This window comes from Antechinus flavipes, chromosome 1 (genome assembly GCF_016432865.1).
Source record: "Antechinus flavipes isolate AdamAnt ecotype Samford, QLD, Australia chromosome 1, AdamAnt_v2, whole genome shotgun sequence".
Classification (NCBI taxonomy): domain Eukaryota; kingdom Metazoa; phylum Chordata; class Mammalia; order Dasyuromorphia; family Dasyuridae; genus Antechinus; species Antechinus flavipes.
The window spans coordinates 585,851,614-585,869,296 of NC_067398.1; the positions used below are offsets into that span (position 1 = coordinate 585,851,614).

At 31.8% G+C, this 17,683-nt stretch overlaps 1 protein-coding gene across 3 annotated transcripts in view; it reads right to left on the bottom strand.

The window, feature by feature from the left end:
* Positions 1-4,129: 4,129 nt before the first annotated feature.
* The window catches only part of ANKRD46 (ankyrin repeat domain 46), a 37,165-nt gene continuing 23,611 nt past the window's right edge, over positions 4,130-17,683 (bottom strand). For all 3 annotated transcript variants that reach the window (XM_051970930.1, XM_051970928.1, XM_051970929.1), the window contains 2 exons: positions 15,196-15,354; positions 4,130-6,524 (listed from right to left, as the gene is read on the bottom strand). In XM_051970930.1, the coding sequence (XP_051826890.1) occupies positions 6,308-6,524; positions 15,196-15,354 (376 nt within the window). In that variant the 3' untranslated portion in view covers positions 4,130-6,307. The remainder of the gene's footprint in view (positions 6,525-15,195; positions 15,355-17,683) is intronic.

The following is a 17,683-nucleotide window of genomic DNA, read 5'->3' on the forward strand; positions in this document are numbered from 1 at the left end:
ATAATCTATCCCAAATAGTCCCTTAACCTAGGATAGCAAATAAATGTGGTTTGATCACTGAAGGGAAATAACAGAAATGATATATGATTAAGCTTGCCAGATGATCAGTAAGTCATCATTAAGAGATAAAGGGAACTATCCCCATTGACGCTTGTAGGGTAAAGATCAGTGTCAAAACACATCTGTGGGCCAGGCTGACGTGAAGATGTCTGTATTTTTCAGTTTTCTCTTAAAATTAAATCACAGTCTAAGTAAATAGAGTTTGTGCAGATGGAATCATACAAAGCAGGCTTTAATTTTCTGCAAACTGTCTGCCAGTGACCTGGAATCTATTTCAAAACCTATTTTTGTTTCTTAGAGTCTGGTATTTCAGGATAACACAGTCCAGCCTATTCTGATCCAGAACCTTCAAATTTAGAAATTAAAAACTCTGCAAAGGAATACAAACCTTTATATGGGATGAGATTAACCTTTTCATTTTAACTACCAGGAAAGAATACAGAGTTCTGCCATACCATATTCCAACATCAACAAGCTTTTATTTTAGTATGCACCTGCTAGATGTAAGATAATAATTCTAACAAAGAGCTCTTTGAGGTAACTCTGCCCAAATAACAATCTGGAATGCAGGCACTTATTTTGAGATTCATTTAGTAAAGACATATATACAAACTGCTTTTTAGGGGAGGGTGATGGGAAATTGATGAGCAACTTGAAAAAAATGAAAATAATATCTAATAATTCAGGTCCATAGCCAAAATCCGTTTTTATAATTAGTGGCAACATGTTCATATATAGACAAGCATTTATGAATTTAAATATGCACATATACGTGTATTTATGTAATATACATACATATATTTTACACACACACACACACACGTTCATTCTTTTTCAAAGAAGACCAGCAACTTCTCTGGATGATGTTATGACTCCTTTTGAACTGGGTTAAAGAGCTACACAGGAATCAGCCTCATCTCTCTTCAGGACAAAAGTCAAGGCAACTGGCAATAATATATCTATATATAATAATCTGTATTTATGTATGAATGTGTATGTAAGATTTAAATCAGATGCACATTAATTTCAGACGATTGCAGCAGATAAAGAAATTCAGTTCTTTTCATCTCAGCAGCAAATCTACTCTCACTCATCAAACTGAGATTTCCCATCATCCAAGACTGTTAATCCACTAACAATCATGAAGCAATCCCCTTAGATTTCCTATGATAATTTTTAACCAATATTTTATCTATTATGTGTCAGGCACTAGGACTACAAAGACAAAAGTAAAAAATTTCCTGCCTTCAAGCTTACATTCTATTAGGGAAAGCAATGTGTATAGACAAAAATGTACAAAATAGATATAAACAAGTACTAGAAGGGGAAGGCACTGACATTTTCATATAGAAGGTGACATTTGACTTGACTCTTGCCGGAAACGAGGGTTTCTAAGTGGAGATCAGGAAGGAGTGCTTTTCAAGTATGGGGAACAGCCACTACAAAGGCCAGTACAAAATCTGGAAATGGATTATGATGTCTGAATAACAGCAAGAACTCCAGTTTGGCTCAATAGAATACATAAGAGGAGAATTGAGTAACAAAGTTGGAAAGGTAAATTTGGAGCTAGATTATGAGGGACTTAAAATGACGAATTGCACATGTTTAATATATATTGAATCATTAGCTGTCTAGGGGAGGGAGTAAGGAGAAGGTAAGGAAAAAATTTGGAACACAAAGTTTTGCAAAAGTGAATGTTGAAAAATATCCATGCATATGTTTTGAAAATAAAAAGCTTTAATCAAAAACTAAAAACACACCAAAAAACTCTATCTCTGGATTTTAGCTTTTTCATCAATGAAATTATTGATTAAGATCTAATCAATTATACTTACAAAACATCTGAAAACTTACAAAGCACTTTACTCCTAATTGCTTTATGAGATAGGCAAAACAAACATTTTAATTCCCATTTTTACAAATGAGGAAGTTGAGGGTCAAAAAAATTAAGCAACACAAGTAGAAAGTGTCCAAGTCAGGTTTCAAACTGAAGTCCATTATCTCTAAGAGCATATTCTTTTCATTCTATTATACTGTTTCTAATTAATCTTTACAGTTTTTCTAAGAAATATACTTCAAGAATGCCACAGAAAAAATCCCCACAGAATGGGACAATGATGGTTTCATCATGGACAGGGAACATAGTATAATGACTGTATATTTTTATAAATAGCCTTTTTTTTGGGGGGGGGGGGGAGTGGGGGGGAGAAATAGCCAGGGCTCCATTGCACAGAAGAAAAAATAATTTCCAAGATTTAAGAATTGATCACTCTTGGCATACTTGTAAACATTGGAAATGAATGAGTTTTTATAACCCCAGGTTCAAGTTTACACTGTTCTTGTAATCATCTGTCTCTTAACTTGTACTCAAAAAATGTGTAGAAAGACAAAAGAGCTAGGAGAAATGGTCACTAACAAAAAGGCACTTTCACTGGCAAATGGAAAATGTATTGACATTGCTGCAACATTGGAGTACTTAATTACCTTTTAATAATTTGCAAAAAGTATTTGGGGAGAGGCAGCCATTAATAACAATACTCTGTATATTCAGGCTTAAAAACAAATAGAATTTTATTTTCAGAAAGAAAAAAGTTTTTCAATTAGTAAAAAGATTTACTTAAAATATAACTCAAGAGAAAAAAATGTAGATTTATAACACCTCCTTTCCCACCTTCCTTACTAGTAAAAGAAGCAAGAAACAGGTTATAGAAATTTGAGCACTAAGTCTAAATTTATGCCAAGGAACAAAATATCAGCTTGGTTAGAATGTCAGTATTTTGTTAATGTTGAAAGAACAGGGAATAGAAGGAAAGGAAGGAGTGATTTTATTATATCTTTTAATATAATTTTGTTTAATTTAAACTATTGGTATGGCAGAGAGAAAAGACTAGATGCAAATCCTTGAGATACATTCTAAAACCTCTATTCAAATGATTTCACCAGAGTTTAAGATTATGATAATCTAGGAAATTATTTGTATTAGTTGGATGATCCTTAATTATTTCAGGAAATCCTTGGACCCAAGGAACACAAATTCATTTGTAAAAAAACAAAAAAGGAAAAAAACTTATAAATAAAGGAAATAAAGTAAAAAATATGATTAAAAAAATAAGATAAAACCTTCTGGCCATTCCTTGAGGAAGGTGACTGGGAGAGGTTACACATAAAGAAAAAAGTGTATGTCCAAAAAAAATCTTTTAAAATTTTAGAGTACAATGCATCATATCTAAAGGATAAACCATTGAAAATTATTCAATCAATATTAATTTTTTAGTTAACTAGAGCATGGAAAACCCTTTTCAGTACAGTTGGGTACAAATCCTTGTTCTCAAAAAGTTTATAACCTAGTAAAAGATAGCACATATTCCCATAAAACAAATGAAAAGTATTTTTACAGAGCAATGAAAGCAAATTAGATATAACACAACAATTTATACATAGTAAGGATTTGGTATCTGTTTGTTGAATTGAATGTAATTTCATGTACTCACTGAAATGAGGATATGCAAAAGAAAGGAGTCAGTTTTTTGATTACTTATATGTTTCCTTGAAGATGATGAGTTTAAACTAGAATTTAAAGTTCAAGCACACAGGATGGTAGGGGTGAATTATTGGAGGAAAAGATAAGGAAAGCTTGGTAGTTTGGGAGTTTGGTGGAGGAGGGAGAAGAAAGGATATGAATGAAAAGCATATAATAGCATATGTGGAAGGTTGATAAAGGAAATAAGATGGTATGATGTTGATGGATGAGAGCAGAGATAAGAGGTAGTTAGAAAAGGCCTTAAATGCTGAACTGGCAAACAATTTATCCCAGTCTAGGTACTCCTGTACAGAGAAAATTCATAAAGACTATCAGTCAGATAATGATGTTCCCGGATTGTATATGTTCCATCTAAGTAGGTTTGAAAAGATGTCTTAAGGTCCTTAGCCCACTCTAATTCTGTAGTATCAATCCACTGTAAAACTCAATTTAAAAGAAAAGTATCAATAGAGCAAGGAAAGTAATTTCAATGATACAAAAGTACACTAAAAAACAAAAGTGAAAACAAAAAACCACCACTACCAAAACTTGGAAAACACAAACACATTTATTGGTGGTATTAGTTAATATACAGAATAAGATCTACAAAGAGCATAGCACTTAGAAGGAAACATTACTCAATATGTAACTTTTAAAAATGCGATATATCTGCATACCAATTGTGAACACCTTTGCTGATTTTGCAAAGCATTCATTCTGAATATCTTTCTAATTAGGTTTTAGAGGATTCCATTTTAAGGTTACTTCTAATTTTGTTAGATTTATGCTAACTAGTGTAGGTTTTGTTTGCACCTAACTTAAAAATAAACCTATGTACAAGCCTATTGTAAAGCAGTAATTTTATCAAGAAATTCAGAACAGATCTTTTAGTAAAGATAAAACCATATAAAGCAACCTTAACCTGGATACAGAAATGCAAACCCTCAAACCATATGAAGACATGAAAAGAATAAGAGAAGCAAAATGCATAATTTTATTCTACAATTTCTAATTCTAGAAACACTTCAATTATTAGTAGCTTAGGTACTTTTGTTCTAAGACATAAAGTCATTAGTCTGCTCAAAACAATTTTCTCATTTCTTCCAAAGAATAATTTTCAAACTTATTAACCTAAGAATGTGATTTATAGCATTCCAAAATTAACAAATGGGCTTTCAGTCTTGCTGCTGCAGTTGCAATATTATGTTTGGGGGACAGATATGAATTTACATATTATGCCCATCCACAAACAGTTTACACTACCCAGGACAATACTGCTCATCAGTGCTAATTCAGAAATATCCCATCAGTATGTGCCATCAGAGAACTACTGACATTGAAGGGATTTTTATGAAAATAATAGCAAGGCCTCCAAATAAGATCATAAACAAGAAGATCAAAACATCATATGGTGCAATTGTGAAAATGTAACTGTCTTATAAGATGAAGTTTATCACTAAAATAATAGCACTACAGAATTAAACTGACAGCGAAATATTTTGCATCACGATCTTTTTTCCTCCAACCATTAAGAAAATGGGTTTTCAGACATATTTTTGATGAATAGGAGACTTTTGAAATGAAGCACTAAAGAAGAAATGGGAAATCAAACAGGAAAAACTGAACTTTTCAAGCTTATTTTGCATAGATACCCAAGTAATCGGAAAATTAAAAAAGAAAAAACTAAACAGTATAACCACCCCCTCAAAGACACTGTAACACCATTAACACAATATTATATGAAAAGCAAATAAATAAACATAAGATTGACAGAATCACTTTTAAAGGAAAAAAAAAAGTAAGTATTGAAATGTAGCTTATTCCCAAAGCTTTGTTTGGGTTGTGACTGAACAAGAAAATATGTGTGGCTTCATAGCTGTGGGGAACTCTTGGTAGTCCAAGAGTAGAGATCAGTAATTTATCTATAATGCACAGTTTCAGTTACCCGGAGTAATGAGGGATTAAATGGCTTACTCAGTCACCTAGTCAATAAATTTAAGGATTTGAACCAAAGTCTTCTTGACTTGAAATATTGGTCTTCTATTTACTGGTATCATAGGGACTTTAAAGATCATCAAAACTTACCCCTTCGTTTTATTGAAGGGACATTGAGGCCCAAGGACATTAAGTGATCTTTCCAGGATCATACAGCTAGTTTCTGAGGCAGGATTCTAACTCAGGTTTTCCCAACTCCAGGTCTAGCACTCCATTCATGGTACCACCTCACGCCTTACTGCTCATGTTAACCCTCAGTATGTTTTAAGGAATAGTAGAGATGTTATCCAGTTTAAAGTAGGAGTTTTTCATCCTTCTTTTTTTCCTTCCATTAGAGAAAGTAAAATATTACAAAGGGAAAAAAATGCTTCAATGAGAATATCTTTATCATAAACAACTCTTTTAAAAATTGCATTTAATTGGTCCTTGTGATAATATAAGGTTTCTGGATTAACAATTATTAGTAATCTTATTTTCATTCTTTATTTATCCTTAGCTTTTACCAGAATTGCCTAGCCTGTATTAAAATGATGTATCAGAGGTAGCTTTAAAATACTTTAGAATTTAGAACAGTTAATTCAAATGAATAAATCTCCTTTCCTAAAGAGTAACAATGCACTAATAGTATAAAAGCCAAATAATATGCTACTAGCATTACGCTAGGAGAAACATTTTGGGAAATTTAGAACACAGTTGACAAACAGGCAAGAGGCACTTGCCTTCTTTCCATGACTAATGTACCAGTTCAGGCTGATTTTCCACAAAGGGAAGAACACCACTGACATAGTATGCAATTCCAAGAGAAAGTAGTGCAATGACAACAATCAGAAGCAACACTCGCCAGAAGCCCAAATCCTCCACAAATTCCTGCCATGTAGTTCGGAAGCTTGAGAGTACTCCTTCACCTTGCTGCAAATTGGGATTAAGGAGAGAATGGCTTTCCATGGCACTGCAAAAAAAAAAAAAAAAAAAAAAAAAAAAAAATATATATATATATATATATATATATATATATTAGAGTAATAAAAGATGAGACAATATATTCTTTAGTTATTCCAAATATCTCAAATAACCAGATAAACTTTTAATCCCACACTATAACTCTTGTGAAAAGGATAGCAAATCCAATTTGCTAACACCACACACACACACACACACACACACACACACGTCTATAATTACTTTCCACTCATGTATAGGTTTGCTATTTTTAATATGCCATCTGTGGCACATGTGTTGGTACCAGCAGAGTATACACTGGATGGTAAATTATTACAGAATAGGGATTCCTGATTCAGTGCCTGGCCCAGCACAATAATCAAAAATACATTTCAGATGAAGGAGTCATAATCAGACACACTGGAACAAACCAAACAAGAGCATCCCAACAAGTTCATTTCAAAGTTGTATTTAGTTTGTCATTTATAATTTTAATCATGATTTCACATTTATATAATTATCTGTTTTGTTGATGACTATTACATTTATACTAAAAATTTTAAGGAGTTTCCCCACAAACTCTTAGCTAAAAATTAAATTTAATATTCAATAAGAAGATATTTCAGTGAAATATCAACTTAACAAATATTCAAATTATAAACTGTGTATGAAATCACAGGTCAGGAATTTGCTAATATCCTTCTTAAAGATATGGCTTAGGAAACTCAACACAATACTTCATGTGTAATTTAACCAGGCCTGGATAAAGTGTGCTTATCATCTCTTTGCTTTGGATTCTAATCATTAAGGCAGCCTAGGAGGTCCCATGGTTATGATACCTTAACTAAAGATTTGCAGTCCCATTACATTATTTTTTAAGGAGAATCAACACAGAAATTTCAAAAAGATCAAAATTAAATTCTATCTCCAGAAAAGTCCTAAAAACAAATGGATAAAGAAATTTAGGAAAGAGAACTCTCTGTTAAACCTTAATATAAAAATTTTAAAGGATAGAATAACTCAATGTCATTGAATCAGAAGTAGTAGGTAACAATTCTAAGTTTAAAAATTAGGTATGAAAAATAAAGATTCTGTTGAATTGTCCCTATAAAGAAATGGAGTTGATTCCCTCAAAATTTCCTTAGAAAACCATTTTTGGAAGTTGGTTTTCCATCAAAAATATTTTATACCCAGGGCATATTCAGTTGTACAATAAGGGTCAATGTTTTTAATGTCTGTTATTATGCTCTCAAGTCACCCATATAAAAGTCAAAAATATGTTGTATGATTAAAAATTCTGAATATATTAAAACTATTGAAATACTTTGAGTATGACATTCTGAACTAGATTTGAAGATTCTTATGAGATGCTATTTCTTAACTACCATATTCCTGGAGATAATGGAAAATAGTGTATAAAAAAGTTGGGAAAATTAGCTCACTTTAGTTCAAAGAAACAAGTTAACTTTTTCATAGCTTTAGGAACATTTATGATATATTATGCTGTTAATTGCCCATGTTAGCTAGTCCCCTTAGACTTTATTTTTAATTTAAGAAAATCAAGGGTTTAAAGCCCCAATGACTTTTAAAAAAAATTATTAAAAGCAGTACAAATTTTGCTGTTTCTAAGAATAAAGTAAGGTAGAAACAAACATATGCCTTACACTAGGTAGACTTTTTAAAATTACAGATCTAGGATTAAGTTTCAACTGTTGCAATATTACCATGAGGGGTAAGGATGGAGTAGAAAAGTCAGATATCATAGGCATTGATTTAATTTTTAAAAATGCTAATATATTATCTTAACAACATATATACAAGTAGGGGAGTACATTCTGAATCTAATTGAAAATTTTATTAAAAAGTATTTAAAAGAACAAGAGTTAATACATCAAACAGAACTACTCATACCTACTAATCATCTTCTGGTTAATAAATAATCACAAATGAGTTAAAGTTCAAGATAAAGAGGTCCTAAGTAGCTCTTAATGGATCAAATAAAAAGTTCCCAATGCACACTAAACAAACCATATTTTGACTATTTTTTATTATAGAGTAACCTAAATTAATATTGAACAAAATTGGGAATACTGCCTTTTGAGTTATTTTAGAAGATTATTAGTTTCCATAGATCATCATTTCTAACAAATAATGGATATGATATTATGTTATTAATTCACTTATATAGCATTCTGTCCATAAAGTATAAGTCACTGACATTATTTTATATACATGTTAGATTTAAGTAAATAAGTGTTAGGAGATTCATAGAAATTTAAAATTGAAAGGCAACTTTAAAGATCAAATCTGCATTTTCCAACCTAAACAATACTGTGAACTAATAAAATTTCTAAATTCTATAACTGCCCTTCTCTTTGGCTTCAGAACAATGACTTGGGGATGGGGAACACAAATTTGGAGACAAGAAAGGAGTCCAGAGTAGGAGAAGCAATATGTAATATTGCAATAGGCTAAAAATATATTTAGTTGTTGCTGTTTTTAATGTACAGTTTTAATGAAGGATGAAATCAATGGTTAGGAAACAATTATCTTGTCCAGGTAAGTTAACTTAGGTGCTTATGATCTTTTGACCAAGATCATATGACTAGTTAATGACAAAGCCATAAGTGAGCTGGGACTTCACATGATGAGGCAAAGAAAATAATTAAGATATTCATCCTCAAATTAAGGTGTGAGAGATGTATGACCTTTTATATTCAAAGCAATCAATAGTTGAAGTCAACTTGAGGGGTGCTTGGAAAGGGCCCCTTTCTCTTCTGCTGGTCACACAGGCCAGAGGTAGAATCATGCAGACTCTAAATATTCTTCCTATTTTTTCTCAGGGGAAGCTCCTTTCTCATCTCTTTTTGGAAAGAATCTCTATTTTCTCTACTTGATTTTTATTCTTTCTATTTTCTCTCAAGTGGGAGACTATGCAGATCCATTTTTAAAGAAATAATTTTTTTAAAAATCCCAATCTAAAACCAACTCTACATCATCAAGAAAAGAAGATAAAGGAGAATGCATTCAGTTTGACTGTTCATTCTGAAGCTGGCAAAGAAAAAAATGGCAAGGGAATATTTCACTTCAGAAAGTACAGGGTAAAAGAACATTTAATATTTCTAGTTGACCTTAGACTTCTTTGTTTTGTATTATATGTAAGGTATGAGTTTTCAGTGATTACTCACTGGGGGTTTTCTTCTAAAAAACTAACCTTTACCATTTATAAGAGCACTCAGTAAGGTTCTGAGTTCTCTGAAAGTACCTAAATGAAACAAATTAATGCTTGGGGATGGTGTTAATGGAGGAAACACACTGATCAACCTGGAGATGGAGAATAGGAAGAAAAATATATTAGAAGTAGAGTAAAAGTAAAAATGGTGGATAATTGGCAGGTAGCATTATTTGGGAAAAAACTGGAGAGAAATGAAAATAGTTTCTATCTTCACAAGGAAGGATTTTAATAAGTCTAATGGGGAATAGGCCAAATGGCAATAAGTCCAAATTCTGGATATAATTCAACTGAAAATTTGGGAAGAAAATGTGGAAAATATTCCTTTTTGCCTTGCTGTTTACTTTAAAGGACTTAAAAGACTATTGGTTTCTGCTAGATTCTTCTCATGGAATCAGTGGAATTAGTGAAGTTGGAAGAAAGGACAAGATTTCCTTATGCCCTTGTCCTATCTCCTGATCTGTTTTTGTCAATTACCATAATATATAAGGTAATCCTAAATCTTATAAATCATAACTTCAATACTTCTAGTGTCTCAGGATACTAAAAGTTTACTTAAAGTAACCTGATTAATTTTTAAAAGCACATGTTTCTTCCTTCTCTTGGAATCGTCAAAGAATCATGAAATATTAAAATTGAAAAGGGCCTTAGACATCATTTAATCTAACCTCAGCTGACAAATCAAAATGGAGAGTTAATACCTAAGCTAAGTAAGAAGAGGATAAATAAAGTTGTCCTTGATAAATTCAATTCACTTGGGCTGCAACTACATCCTTAGGTTCTAAAAGAACTGGCAAATTTTACTGCTAAGCTACTGCCAATGATATGTGAAAGATAATGGAAAACAGGACAGATACCATAGACTGAAGAAGGGCAAATCCTCCACAAATTCCTGCCATGTAGTTCGGAAGCTTGAGAGTACTCCTTCACCTTGCTGCAAATTGGGATTAAGGAGAGAATGGCTTTCCATGGCACTGCAAAAAAAAAAAAAAAAAAAAAAAAAAAATATATATATATATATATATATATACATATATATATATATTAGAGTAATAAAAGATGAGACAATATATTCTTTAGTTATTCCAAATATCTCAAATAACCAGATAAACTTTTAATTCCACACTATAACTCTTGTGAAAAGGATAGCAAATCCAATTTGCTAACACCACACACACACACACACACACACGTCTATAATTACTTTCCACTCATGTATAGGTTTGCTATTTTTAATCTGCCATCTGTGGCACATGTGTTGGTACCAGCAGAGTATACACTGGATGGTAAATTATTACAGAATAGGGATTCCTGATTCAGTGCCTGGCCCAGCACAATAATCAAAAATACATTTCAGATGAAGGAGTCATAATCAGACACACTGGAACAAACCAAACAAGAGCATCCCAACAAGTTCATTTCAAAGTTGTATTTAGTTTGTCATTTATAATTTTAATCATGATTTCACATTTATATAATTATCTGTTTTGTTGATGACTATTACATTTATACTAAAAATTTTAAGGAGTTTCCCCACAAACTCTTAGCTAAAAATTAAATTTAATATTCAATAAGAAGATATTTCAGTGAAATATCAACTTAACAAATATTCAAATTATAAACTGTGTATGAAATCACAGGTCAGGAATTTGCTAATATCCTTCTTAAAGATGTGGCTTAGGAAACTCAACACAATACTTCATGTGTAATTTAACCAGGCCTGGATAAAGTGTGCTTATCATCTCTTTGCTTTGGATTCTAATCATTAAGGCAGCCTAGGAGGTCCCATGGTTATGATACCTTAACTAAAGATTTGCAGTCCCATTACATTATTTTTTAAGGAGAATCAACACAGAAATTTCAAAAAGATCAAAATTAAATTCTATCTCCAGAAAAGTCCTAAAAACAAATGGATAAAGAAATTTAGGAAAGAGAACTCTCTGTTAAACCTTAATATAAAAATTTTAAAGGATAGAATAACTCAATGTCATTGAATCAGAAGTAGTAGGTAACAATTCTAAGTTTAAAAATTAGGTATGAAAAATAAAGATTCTGTTGAATTGTCCCTATAAAGAAATGGAGTTGATTCCCTCAAAATTTCCTTAGAAAACCATTTTTGGAAGTTGGTTTTCCATCAAAAATATTTTATACCCAGGGCATATTCAGTTGTACAATAAGGGTCAATGTTTTTAATGTCTGTTATTATGCTCTCAAGTCACCCATATAAAAGTCAAAAATATGTTGTATGATTAAAAATTCTGAATATATTAAAACTATTGAAATACTTTGAGTATGACATTCTGAACTAGATTTGAAGATTCTTATGAGATGCTATTTCTTAACTACCATATTCCTGGAGATAATGGAAAATAGTGTATAAAAAAGTTGGGAAAATTAGCTCACTTTAGTTCAAAGAAACAAGTTAACTTTTTCATAGCTTTAGGAACATTTATGATATATTATGCTGTTAATTGCCCATGTTAGCTAGTCCCCTTAGACTTTATTTTTAATTTAAGAAAATCAAGGGTTTAAAGCCCCAATGACTTTTAAAAAAAATTATTAAAAGCAGTACAAATTTTGCTGTTTCTAAGAATAAAGTAAGGTAGAAACAAACATATGCCTTACACTAGGTAGACTTTTTAAAATTACAGATCTAGGATTAAGTTTCAACTGTTGCAATATTACCATGAGGGGTAAGGATGGAGTAGAAAAGTCAGATATCATAGGCATTGATTTAATTTTTAAAAATGCTAATATATTATCTTAACAACATATATACAAGTAGGGGAGTACATTCTGAATCTAATTGAAAATTTTATTAAAAAGTATTTAAAAGAACAAGAGTTAATACATCAAACAGAACTACTCATACCTACTAATCATCTTCTGGTTAATAAATAATCACAAATGAGTTAAAGTTCAAGATAAAGAGGTCCTAAGTAGCTCTTAATGGATCAAATAAAAAGTTCCCAATGCACACTAAACAAACCATATTTTGACTATTTTTTATTATAGAGTAACCTAAATTAATATTGAACAAAATTGGGAATACTGCCTTTTGAGTTATTTTAGAAGATTATTAGTTTCCATAGATCATCATTTCTAACAAATAATGGATATGATATTATGTTATTAATTCACTTATATAGCATTCTGTCCATAAAGTATAAGTCACTGACATTATTTTATATACATGTTAGATTTAAGTAAATAAGTGTTAGGAGATTCATAGAAATTTAAAATTGAAAGGCAACTTTAAAGATCAAATCTGCATTTTCCAACCTAAACAATACTGTGAACTAATAAAATTTCTAAATTCTATAACTGCCCTTCTCTTTGGCTTCAGAACAATGACTTGGGGATGGGGAACACAAATTTGGAGACAAGAAAGGAGTCCAGAGTAGGAGAAGCAATATGTAATATTGCAATAGGCTAAAAATATATTTAGTTGTTGCTGTTTTTAATGTACAGTTTTAATGAAGGATGAAATCAATGGTTAGGAAACAATTATCTTGTCCAGGTAAGTTAACTTAGGTGCTTATGATCTTTTGACCAAGATCATATGACTAGTTAATGACAAAGCCATAAGTGAGCTGGGACTTCACATGATGAGGCAAAGAAAATAATTAAGATATTCATCCTCAAATTAAGGTGTGAGAGATGTATGACCTTTTATATTCAAAGCAATCAATAGTTGAAGTCAACTTGAGGGGTGCTTGGAAAGGGCCCCTTTCTCTTCTGCTGGTCACACAGGCCAGAGGTAGAATCATGCAGACTCTAAATATTCTTCCTATTTTTTCTCAGGGGAAGCTCCTTTCTCATCTCTTTTTGGAAAGAATCTCTATTTTCTCTACTTGATTTTTATTCTTTCTATTTTCTCTCAAGTGGGAGACTATGCAGATCCATTTTTAAAGAAATAATTTTTTTAAAAATCCCAATCTAAAACCAACTCTACATCATCAAGAAAAGAAGATAAAGGAGAATGCATTCAGTTTGACTGTTCATTCTGAAGCTGGCAAAGAAAAAAATGGCAAGGGAATATTTCACTTCAGAAAGTACAGGGTAAAAGAACATTTAATATTTCTAGTTGACCTTAGACTTCTTTGTTTTGTATTATATGTAAGGTATGAGTTTTCAGTGATTACTCACTGGGGGTTTTCTTCTAAAAAACTAACCTTTACCATTTATAAGAGCACTCAGTAAGGTTCTGAGTTCTCTGAAAGTACCTAAATGAAACAAATTAATGCTTGGGGATGGTGTTAATGGAGGAAACACACTGATCAACCTGGAGATGGAGAATAGGAAGAAAAATATATTAGAAGTAGAGTAAAAGTAAAAATGGTGGATAATTGGCAGGTAGCATTATTTGGGAAAAAACTGGAGAGAAATGAAAATAGTTTCTATCTTCACAAGGAAGGATTTTAATAAGTCTAATGGGGAATAGGCCAAATGGCAATAAGTCCAAATTCTGGATATAATTCAACTGAAAATTTGGGAAGAAAATGTGGAAAATATTCCTTTTTGCCTTGCTGTTTACTTTAAAGGACTTAAAAGACTATTGGTTTCTGCTAGATTCTTCTCATGGAATCAGTGGAATTAGTGAAGTTGGAAGAAAGGACAAGATTTCCTTATGCCCTTGTCCTATCTCCTGATCTGTTTTTGTCAATTACCATAATATATAAGGTAATCCTAAATCTTATAAATCATAACTTCAATACTTCTAGTGTCTCAGGATACTAAAAGTTTACTTAAAGTAACCTGATTTATTTTTAAAAGCACATGTTTCTTCCTTCTCTTGGAATCGTCAAAGAATCATGAAATATTAAAATTGAAAAGGGCCTTAGACATCATTTAATCTAACCTCAGCTGACAAATCAAAATGGAGAGTTAATACCTAAGCTAAGTAAGAAGAGGATAAATAAAGTTGTCCTTGATAAATTCAATTCACTTGGGCTGCAACTACATCCTTAGGTTCTAAAAGAACTGGCAAATTTTACTGCTAAGCTACTGCCAATGATATGTGAAAGATAATGGAAAACAGGACAGATACCATAGACTGAAGAAGGGCAAAAGTTGTCCTATTTTCAAAATAGGAAAAGAATAGTTTGCAGATTACAGGTCAGTTATCTTGACTTCCATTCCTGGGGAAAATTCTAGTGTAAATAATTTAAAAGATAGTTGGGAAACACCTAGAAAGAGTGATTATAAAGGGCTAAGACACAGCTTCATCAGAATAGCTCATGCCAGATTAATCTTATTTCCTTTTCTTAAACAGGAAAATTGTAACTTGGAGTTTAAGAGATGGACACGGGAGACAAAGCAATTAGAGATATATACTTGAGAAATTAAATACAAGAGCTAACAAAATTTTAAGCTCTCAGTGATCTACAGGCTGATGATACCAACTTTCTTCTTTTTAACAAAGTTATTCCAGCATTCTTCTAAATACCTTTCACTCTCAGCAGTCTGCATGGTTTCCAGCTTAGAATGGGCTCCTCTGTTAAAACCTTTCACTTCTTGCTCTTCCAATGACTCCAACAATCGGATAACATCTTTATTCACTCCCCTTCGCTTTGCCAGTACCAGGGGTGTTGCACCTTGGTGGTTGCTTTAATTGGGGGAAAAAAAAGTCCAGAAAAAAGCCTCAGTACAAGAATAATACATGGGTAGAAATTTGATTCTGTTGGTAGCATACATTTGATGGTTCATGGAAAATACATCTAATAGAAAATTCCTACTTTAATAATTTAATTAACAAACATTCATTCAATATACATTTATTGAGTGCTTCCTATAGATTAAGGCTAAAGAAGATAAATGATTCTTGTCCTCAATTATAATCCAGTAAGGTTAAAAAAGCAGGTACACAAATAATCAAAATATTATGTAGAATGAAGTAAGTGGCACAAGAGATAACAAAGTGTTGTGGGAGTACAAAAGAAGATTTCAGATTAAGAAAATCAGAGAGGTGTGGGTATTTAATTTAATTTTTGAATTATGGGTAAGATTTTGACTGAGAAAGCCAGAGTGAAAAACATTAATAGTAGAGAATACAGCATAAGAAAAGTCAGAGAGTTTGTAAAAATGATTCATTATTCAATTCAGCTGTAATAAAAGGTAGATAAAGGGAAGAGATAAGATTTGAAAGGAAGTTTGGAAAAATGGTTTTATACTAAATTTAGAAATAAGGACATTATTCTGTATGTACTAAGTTGCCACAAAACTTTCTCTGGTACATTCCATAATCAAGTTTCAATCTGGGTAATGAATTATTCAATACTGTTCCTAAATGAAAGCCTGTCAATATATGGAAAACAATGTGATAAACAAGGAAGTAGCTAGGGTGGTTGAGTGGATAGAACACTAGGCCTGGAATCAGGAAGATTTGAATTCAAATAAAACTCATTAGCTGTGTATCCCTGGATAAGTTATTTAACCTCAGTTTGCCTTAATCTGATGGAGAAAGAAATTGCAAATCACTCCAGTAACTTTGTCAAGAAAATTCCTTATGGGGTCATGAAGAGTCAGATATAACTGAATGACTGAACAACATGATAAACATATAAAGTCTGGTATGTCAGTGAATAAATATCATATTTATAATATGATTAAATATGAATAAATTAGAGAAAATGAAAATAGTTCCCATTTTCATAAGGAATAATTTTAATAAATCTAATGAACAGACCAAATGAACAGATGCTAAGTAAAGTAAGTAGAACTGAGAGAACATTGTACACAGCAACAAGTTTATATGATGATCAATCCTGATGAACATGGCTCTTCTCAACAGCAAGGTGATTCAGACCAGTTCCAAGGGTCTTGTGATGGAGAGAGCCATCTGTACCCAGAGAGAAGATGGTGGGGACTGAGTGTAGATCACAACATAGTGTTTTCACTTTTGTTGTTGTTGTTTGCCTGCATTTTGTTTTCTTTCTCATTTTTTTTCCTTTTTGATCTGATTTTCTTGTGCAGAATGATAATTGTGGAAATATGTATAGAAGAACTGCACATGTTTAACATATATTGGATTACTTGCTATCTAGGGGAGAGGATGGAAGGAAGGGAGAAAAAAAAATTTGGAACACAAGGTTTTGTAAGGGTGAATGTTGAAAAGTATCTGTGCATGTGCATTGAAAATAAAAAGTTTTATAATAGAAAAAAACAACTCAGGTAAATAAAACTGTTTCAATTAACTATTGATTTGGTGTCCACTGGGCCTGTTTGAAGACCAATATCTCTTATTAGTTATAAATGAAAAGCAAGATACTTGAAAACATCACTAAACAAACAAAACTCACTAATATTAAATATTTCTCCATTTTTACCTGAAAAGAAAAAATAAAGTGCCTTTTTAGATAGCTGAAAAGGACCACTAAAAGGTCAGCCTGGGAGAAACATAGTATTTATAGCATTCTTCTTATAACAGTGGTGAGCAAAGCATTATTCTGGAAGCAGTTACTAATTTATTTAGTATATGCCCCCACTAGATGGCTAGCCAAACCAACAAAAACAATATCAACAGGACAGAAACTGAACCAGAGAAACAACTGCAATTAATTCCTTTCACTTCTTGTTCCAAAGCTCTGGTGAAAAAAGAACTACTTACAGCTTTTCTCTGATTTAGAATATTAAAACAGATCACAATGCAACAACAGTTACAAAAATAGAATTGCACAGAGATGAAATTTACAATTCAAGCTTAATCCAAATGTAGTCTGGCACCTATCACACCCTGAGATAAGCCTAACATTAAGATATCGCATCACAAAATCATAAAAACTTTAGTGCTAAAAGAAACATTAGCGATCACTTAATCCAATTACCTCACAATCAGATGAGGAAATTGAGGTTACAGTTACAAACAAAAACAACTTTTAACATTTGTTTTAAAATTTTTTGAGTTCCAAATTCTCTCCTCCTATCCTTCTACTACT